This window comes from Branchiostoma belcheri, unplaced genomic scaffold, assembly GCF_001625305.1.
Source record: "Branchiostoma belcheri isolate BF01 breed outbred unplaced genomic scaffold, Haploidv18h27 scaffold45, whole genome shotgun sequence".
NCBI lineage: Eukaryota > Metazoa > Chordata > Leptocardii > Amphioxiformes > Branchiostomatidae > Branchiostoma > Branchiostoma belcheri.
In genome coordinates this window covers 2,328,148-2,337,376 of record NW_017804076.1, presented here as the reverse complement: position 1 = coordinate 2,337,376, position 9,229 = coordinate 2,328,148, and the positions used below count along the sequence as shown (strand labels likewise).

Sequence of the window (9,229 nt, the reverse complement as noted above, 5' to 3'; positions counted from 1 at the left end):
CTAGTAAAGGGGAACCAATCCCTGCGCAGGTCCCCCTAGGTCATGCATTGCATTGCATGTCGCACACCATGCCTGAATGGAGGGTTACCTAGGTAGCTGTTCCTCGGGATCTTTGAAGCTGATGGACAGAACAAGAGAGAACAAGAAAGATGGATGAAGAGAGAACACTATGGATAGAAACAGTTGATAGGCTTGGGGATAATTCATAAGGTTAGTGGTCAGTCATACACAATGAAGAAAGGGACTGACCACTGACCATCTAAAACTGGGGTAACAAAATTGGGATAAAAAGGCAGCGACTTGGGGTCACTGGGATCAAAAGTGACACCATATCTGATGTCTGAAGAAGACAAGGGTAACAGCTATTTTCACATGTACTTGTAAAAGGTCTTGGAAGGACCTCATGATACAAACACAGGCTTGAGTACAATAACATGAAACAGGGATGGCAACAATAACAAACAAGAAGCCATAGGTGACAATTCTCCGTGAAGTATTATATATTGCAACAAAAAGAAGTAGCCATTGGCGACAATTCTCTGTGAAGTGTGATAAATCGAACAAAGAAAAATTGTTTGAACGCGCGTCGGCTCAGTCATCTTAAGACGCAACAACCAATCAGAGATGCGAGATGCCTACACGTGACGCGGGAAGGGCGCGCGATGCCCGAAATATTTTTGCGTCAATATTCAGCGCCGTGATTCAAGAGATTAATACCCGGAAACAATTTTTTTCTTGTTTTGAACGCATTAACATGCATTTACGCTAATCTAGTATGATTCAGGGTTACTTTTTTAACCTGCCATGGCCAGATTATCTAAAGATGTGTGTATTGTGTATACAATCTATAGAAAGAGAAATGTACATCAGGTCCGATCATCCGATTTTCACGTTTCGGTTTTTGGACTCGGTTCATGAACGTATTATGGTTTGGCTCCTGGAATGTGCAAAAAAATGACTCCCGGGACTGTCTACAGGGAACACTCGCACATTCGCGGTGTATCAGGACAGCGCGACTGGTCGTCATTAGCGCAGTAACAGTTGCATAAACGGACGAAACCATTTCAAAGAAATGGGGATGTTTCGAAAATAAGCATTTACTCCAATATCAAAACAGCTACGGTAAAAATAAAAAGACGTGCATCATCCCGGACATAATGCAACACCACATGCGAAATTACACAGAAATGCGACGTACGGGAGAATGCGTTTTGGCTGCGAACATCTTCCAAAAAACTTGGCATCTCTTAACCATGGGCAAAAACATCTGGAACCACTTATAAAAACCACCCCGTATCTGCATGAACTTTTTTGAACCCCACTGCTATTCCAAACAACGCGTTTTTCTGGACCATTCCAATTCGCCTCGTAATTGTAGGGGTGCGTCTGCGATATTACATTGACCGCGAAAGCAGCAACGGCAAAAATACACATTCGTGCATCAACACGGGCATGCCCGCAGACGGCGCATAAAATTGCGTGCCGATTACACAAAGAGAACCCAGTGTTTTGACTGCGAACATGAAAAATCAGCCGATTACAACACTCCGTCCGGAGGTCCTGACCTCCTTCACGGAGTAATAAACAGGGATGGTACATGTATGACAGAACATGTTGACACGTACAGACACATTATACTGTAATCACTGTTCTAGCCAGCCTGAAATATATTTTGGAATCTTGACTTTTTGATGCGCTGATTTGCTGGTAGACTAAGCAAATGGTGGCAAAGCCATTTGGTTACAAAAGCAACTGTTGGGACTCTTTGAATGACTGTCAATGTGCATGCATTACAGTCAGTCCCAATGTTTGAAATTTATACATGTTTCTTCGGTCCTTTAATGCAAACTACGAGTCAGTTCCTTACTATTGTATTTTCTAAATTTCACACCATTTCAAGCCTACATAATTGGTCACACATGCTCTGTCAAACCACAACATCAACAACAACCGATAAACTATAAAACAGTCAATGTAATTATAAGAGAGGATAGGATAGTCATGATTGGACAAAAAACGACAACAGTCCAGTTAACAGCACAAGTCATTGTGATATGAACTGTACCCTGCGTTAACAAAACTACTCTTACGTAAAAGAAGAACACATCCAAAAATAAAGAGTTTTGGATGTGTTGCTCTTTCTGTTAAGAGATGTAAATGTCTCTCTTTATGTATCTGTTGATACCACACCCTTTCTTTAGCTTATACAATGCAGGGCTCGAAATTCATTTTTGGGCATAGGTTCACTGGTGCACTCAACCTAAAAAATTGGGTGCACAAAAACATTTTGAATGCACCATATAAAATAATCTTAAATAACAAAGAAATTATTATTTTTCTGAGACTTAGATGTCAAGAATATGCAGTATACTTGTATACATCTAATATCTGTACAATCATACATAAACCTTTGAAAATATTTGGGTGCACCAGTGCACCCACTGAAAAAAATTGGGAGCACAGCTCCAATTTTGGATGCACCAAGCCAGTATTTAAAGCCCTACAATGACAAGAGAAGACGTTTACTGGTACATTTGGTACATGCAAGGTACAGTTTAGGGTTGGAGTTTAGACAGAGAGAATGCCCAGTATTGACAGGTGGTATTGTTACCTTCATGTTCAGGTATTACAGGTACTCCAGCTGAGGGAAGCAGTTAGACAGAGGCAAAGGAGGGAGGTCCAATGGCAAGTCAAGCAAGTTAGGAAAAAGTATGAAGAACCACAGGGCTGGAAACTCAACTGTCAACCTGACGCATTTTGGACATTATCTTCAAAAACAAGGCAACAGATGATAAATCTATTGCAACCAGAAATTCTTCAGATAAAAAAGACATACAGTCTTCCATTTTTTAAAACCCCACCCCCATTTGGGGAGTATGACAAAAGGAGATCTAAAGAAATATTCATTTTAACAGTTGTGAATTTAGCACAGCTAAGATATATATTTTTGTGGAATTGACTGTTGTTGACTAAAGGTTTCTAGCCCTGTTAGGTTGAAGCACACAACTCAGAGAAGTTTGCAAGTAAACAGAGAGAGTCAGGCATGGACAGAGTGAAGGCAAACAGTTATAGTCATAGCACTGGAACAATAGAGTAGGTATGGTTCAACTGTGGCAGGCAATCATTTTGAGGGCATACACTTTCTTACTGTATATTCATTCATGTATGCAACATATAGGACTTTGTTTCATAATTTCTGTTTGTTGTTTTTGGAAAAGCACCACTTGCAACCATTTGTGTCTAAAGGAACCTAACATTGGCAAGCCAAAATAAAACAGCCCCTGTTAAATTTAGTTGCAATGCAATTCAAGGGTCTATTTTTCTAATATCTAAATGCAGATATAATTTGAGTACAAGACTGACTTTAGGGTTACCACAGTTCAACCATCTAAAGTAAAAGTATTCCGGATGTTAGAATCCAGTAGAGCAGATCATAGCAATAATCGAAAAAACAGACATCGTTAACCATAATTAGACAAACAATACAGACTATAGCACACAGCAATGACAAACGAATATTATGAAAATAGTCGTGAAGTCATAAAATGCTGCAGAGCAAACAACAATCATAATGGAGTGATGAGTACATGTATAGTTCCAAGCCAGGTGATATGGTGTGATTGCAAACTGTAGTGTGGTGGGGTTCAAGATTAGGATGTTTATTGCACATCTCCCAGTCCACTATCCTACATACTTATGATCAAATATAATAAAGCCTCTTCATCATATTTCAGCAAGTTCCAGTATACAGAATACAAGATTGAACTGAGTAATTTGATGTCACAAATTCTCCAGTTTTCTGTACTGTATAATGTAATGAACAATCTGTTTCCATACTCCCCAAACCTTGTACCAGTCCTAAGTTCCAGCCGTCCAATGGAAACATACCTAGGTAGCTGTTTCTTGACACCCCTGCTACTTCCAGGTCTTCTGGGCTCTTGTATATGTTGTAGTCTGAGCTCTGGTCAGTCACATCTGTGGCAAACAGCACACCTACAGAGGGAAACATGAAACTACATGTAGGTCATATACATACAAGCTGGTGTGTTATGTCCAAGGCAAATATGCCAACTATACAGATACAGAAGTTAATATGTACATATGTATTTCCTAGATAGAAGCTGGTGTGTTATGCCGAAGGATTGAAAAAAAAGAGCTGTGGACACTAATGAGAAAAAAAGGAGGACAGACAAAAATTGACATACAAATCAAGACTCCAGCATTGTAATGACAACTCCTTACCCATCCAGTAGTAGGACCCCGGTGCACCAAGAATGATGTCCTTGTCATCTGCGGAGAAGGCGCCTGCCGTCCCAGCCTGACAGTACCCGTACTCCTGGTGTCCATCTCCGTAATCCTCACACGGCGACCAGTCCCCGTTGCTGGTGTGGCTTTCGTCCAGCTCCAGCCCATTGGTCAGTTGGAAGCACCTGCCGCGGCCCCAGCTGGCATCCCTGCTGACCACCTGCATGTACCTGTGTGCACACGTCTGGGGAGGAATGTGCATCATTTTGTTAAATCATTGATACAAATGAAATACAACACGGTGTACTGTATAATCTGTAGGAGGGCTGGAAGCGAGAGAGATGCAGAGAGTGATGCAGAATACACCGTGTTGCATTTTATTCATGTTATAGCACCCCAAGAAACATGCCTTTCAATGAGATATGTGCCAAAATTTGGTGTCCCAAAACCAACCAACATCAATTTCAATGTGCAAATCCGGTATTAGGAGTTTTGAAAGCGATGTACGTGGCTCATGTAAAACACATTTGAATTATTCTATAGAACATTTGGAAGCCCGTGTGATATCCAAATAGAACCCTAGGTTGTACTGAAGACCCTTATCAAATATCACCATGCCCCAGGTATGACATAAACAACAATATGCCAACATTTCAAGTGCATATAGGGCGTGTGCAGTTGTTGCATGGTAAATTTTTTTATCATACTACAATACATTGGCAAGAAATTTGCAAGAACAATTTCATTTCAACACAAAAAACTTCAGGTGGGCTCTTGACTATAAAAGTAACATACAATTATAAGCTGATACAAAATGGAAACAACATGAAGTAAAAAAGTTAGGATAGGCAATTCACCAGAACTTTTCCTCCGATATTGTTCATGGTTTCCACGTTGACTCCGAGCCACTGTAGGGTTTTGTTTTCTGCTGTGATGTCTTCATCTGAAATTGTCAGAAAAAGAAAGGAATCAGTCTGGGTGTCTTCAATACAGTATGGGTGTCTTCAATACTTCTACAAATTTCTACATTTGTACAACAAAGTATACAAGCACAGCTGAAGAAAACAACCTAGATATACCATTGTCATTCCATCTTCCAGATTAAGGGAAAAAGTTCCAGGTTTGGTTGAGATTTTCACAATATACAGTATTCTAAAATACAGTCTATCTTGTGCTGACTGAAGTATATGTATTGCCACATGGACTGTACAGTAGCGCCCCCTGTGCCTGCAGTACCCACCTGTATCATCCACCCTGAGCTGGACACAGTCGTTGGTCCTGGTTGAAATGGGACATCTGTACAAGGCACCTGGCTGGACTGTGTTCTGTTGGAAATCGTTTGAATCCATGGGGGCTCCTACCAATAATCTGCAAAGAAACAAGACTGATTTATATTTGAGCTTCAATGTTGACCTTATGTTCAGATTCACAGGTACGCGTACATTACTACATACACATTGTACATGGTCGGTAGACTTTTTTTACGAGGTAGAGAAAATGGCATCATTTTGACTTACACAGATGCATGAATGCACGGAAAAGACAGTCAAAAACTATATGGATTTACATTCAGGACATTTTTTAAAATAAAAATCCATCTATTACTTAGCAACCAGCAAAGCAGACCTTTCAAAAGAGTCCTGATTGGTCAATATTTACTTCACTTCCACTCTGCACATTGCACCAATAAATTCTCATTTAAGTGGTAAGGCAATATTGAAAGCCTTTCCTGCTTAAAAAACCCCAGGTGAGAGATTTAAAGGTGTGACTCTTCTCACTGTTACTACTAGTGAGTCCCAGAGGTAGTTAGAGGGCTATATGGGGTAACTGAGCCTTAGGGAGAAACCTGATACAAGTAATAACATTACAGGTCATGTTTGGCCTTTTAAACATTATTCGTATGATCAGTGTCTGTGCTACCATCTAACATTTTTTTACGGTAACAATAGGTTTGCTGAGATATGATTTTAATGTTCATTTTCTAAATATGCATCATGAAACAAGTGTTTTTATACGTAAAGTAAGCAACGCTAAAATAATAGCATATGAAGTATTACTCTTTCTCTATTTCATTTCAACCAAAAAGATATGTTGGTACATGTATCTTACATTCTGTATATTGTCATACAAGAAATATGAATTATACAAGTTCCTGTATGATATTTTTCATCTATCTGATATGGTATCATACTATTATTGTGATTGATGTCTACATTATCTTTGAAGCAATTTATTCTAATTATGGCAGGCCATTAAGGTATCATAATAAAAAATGTCATCCACTACATAGGAAATATCAATCATGTAAAAAGACTATGCAATAGGCACCTATGTGGAGAAGCAGGAAAGGAAAATAACAAAAGTCTTTTGTTATGACAATGACTTTAAAAGGCCTTCTGCGAAGGTAATTGTACACATTACATAAATGGTTATTTTGATCAAATTGCAGACATTAATCTTCTTTTTCTTCTTTGTGGTAAAAAAGATGATTTAAATCCAATCTATAAATCAAAGTGGACAAGTGCTTGTTTTCCGGGAAGGAAATTATCAAAACAAGCTTTTCTTGTAGCTTTCAAACCCACAGAGCTACTCTTTTTGTTGAAATACGGACAAAAGAGTTTTTGAATTTTCAGAGAAATATCGACTGACTGATCCTAGTAACAGCTACGAAGTAATATGATTTCCATATGGTATATCTTACAGTCTCAGAGCACTTCCAATGTTGTCATTTTCTGTGCTTCCTTTGCAATTTGTGTGATCTCTTTCCATTTCTTTTTTAAAATTTTGAGGAAAAGGATAGTCAGCTTATAGAGTGGCCTTTGGTGATTACACATTTGTATACCATATTGCTAAATATATATATTCTGAAGCCCCATCGAACAAGCCACTTCTGCAATCGGCCAGTTTGAAGATAAATACTACATGTGATGCAGTGTGAGGGGTTTGAGCCCTCTGTGGTTACTAGTAGTAGATACAGTTGGAAGTCTCCCGGGGGAACTGTCAGGCACCGATCAGGAATAATGGCCACAACTGATGGAAAACATTAAACTTTCAGCTGCCATGCTTTATAGTATCCATACACATGTCCACTTTCATTTAAAATATCGGAGGGAAATAAAATGCTGCTCATGAATATACACTATACGGTATCAGAGTAATGTAGTCTTTTAGGATCATCTCGAATTTTCGTGGGCATTATGATTATCATCAATTGCCAACCCATACTTGCCAGTATAGCAACAAGCCAAGAATACTGTATGTTCGCAGTAGCAAAAGTTCGCTGTCTGAGAAAAACGTTTGCAGATTCATGTTTACGGTACACAAGTGACCACGAAAACCCTAAACATAAAACTACGCAAAAAAAATCGTGAATTTAATACAGTAACATGTACCAGTATTATGGAACAACAACATAGTCTGGTGGCAGAGACCGATAAGCGCGCAATGCGGTCCATACAAAGTTTTTTTGTTGTTTCTATATCTCTGAGGTGTGCTCTTTCAGAATCTGAATGATGCCACTCTGTCATCCTTGGGCAATTCGCACAATATGCAAATTAAGGTGGCCATTACTGAAAATCCAGTTTTCGTCAATATCTCAGTAACTACTCATGGTATCAGAATAATTTTGGTGTCTATCCCCATCTTTTGAGGGATAACGAATTAAATTAAGCCATTTCAGTAAAGATAGAACCATTATTTTTTGCTAAATATGCAAATTTGGGCCGTGCAATATGGAAATTAGGGCGGCCATTACTGAAAATCTGTTTTTCGTCAATATCTCAGTAACTACTCATGGTATCAGAATAATTTTGGTGTCTATCCCCATGTTTTGAGGGATAACGAATGGAATTAAGCCATTTCAGTAAAGATCAAACCAGTTTTTTTTGTGCTGAATATGCAAATTAAAGCCGCACAATAGGCAAATCAAGGTGGCCATTACTGAAAATCTGTTTCCGCCAATATCTCAGTAACTACATATGATATTATAATATCTTTGGTGTCTTTCCCCATGTTTTTTGGAATAACTATTGAGGATAGGCCATTTCAGTGGAGATCAAATAGATATTTTTGTGCTTAATTTGAAATTTAGGCCGCCATTACTGAAAATCTGTTTTTCGTCAATATCTCAATAAATCTCATGGTATCAACAATACTTTTGATACAATACACATACATTTGTACTATACACATGTTTTGAAGGCTAGATATTTAGAATAAACCATCCCAGTATTGATCACACCAAAATATAATGCAAATTATGCAAAAACTAACCAGTATATAGCATGGGCGCCTGTACCTCTGAACACTGATAGGAATGTTGATAAATGATACAATCTGTTCAAAAAAATATTAGACCCTTCATAAGCTCACACCTGTGCCTTACCAGCGTCTGTGTACAGGCAGAATAAAGCGCTAACTTGACGTCCTGAATTTTATGTCAGCGTGGCCCGCGTAGAACTTAAGTTGAATTCTTCTTGAGTCCCGGACAGGCCAAAGAAAAATAGCCCGGAAGCCGCGGGGTGTCCCACGGCTGAAAGTGTCAAAAACAGCCCGGGAACTACCCGCCAGGGACTTTTTTTTTACAATTGGGACAAAAGCTTAACAGATCTCCAGGAAGATGACCGGCGGCCGCTCAAAAGTGCACAGTCCTAATTAATGCGGAGGATGGGACCCTACCACTGTCTTAGGGGGAGGACAAGCTTGTCAGGTGGGCAGAATACTTTTCAAAAAGTCTTAAACCGCTCAAGCCATACCTCAGTAGCATTAGTCTTTGATGAACACCTACACCCATTACCTGTTGAGATCGAGGACATCTCTGAAGCTGAAGTCAGTCACCAGGCATGAATGGCATCACTTCAGAGATGCTGAAAGCCGAGGGTGACTGTGTTGTGAGATGGATGCTTTTCTGATAGCCGTACATCGCAAACGCTTTAATAGAACCATAGCCGTCTTCCCTAGTACGCCTTCCCTGGATAAGCTGGCA

General features: G+C 39.3%; 1 protein-coding gene across 4 annotated transcripts in view; it reads right to left on the bottom strand.

Moving 5' to 3' along the window:
• Window positions 1–9,229, bottom strand: part of LOC109478753 (integrin alpha-6-like) — a 57,619-nt gene that overhangs the window by 22,297 nt on the left and 26,093 nt on the right. For 2 of the 4 annotated variants that reach the window (XM_019780490.1, XM_019780489.1), the window contains exons 2-6: window positions 5,486–5,613; window positions 5,103–5,188; window positions 4,243–4,489; window positions 3,889–3,993; window positions 89–118 (exon numbers count right to left, since the gene is read on the bottom strand). In XM_019780490.1, the coding sequence (XP_019636049.1) occupies window positions 89–118; window positions 3,889–3,993; window positions 4,243–4,489; window positions 5,103–5,188; window positions 5,486–5,613 (596 nt within the window). The remainder of the gene's footprint in view (window positions 1–88; window positions 119–3,888; window positions 3,994–4,242; window positions 4,490–5,102; window positions 5,189–5,485; window positions 5,614–9,229) is intronic. The other 2 variants (XM_019780492.1, XM_019780491.1) reach the window with 1 other exon arrangement.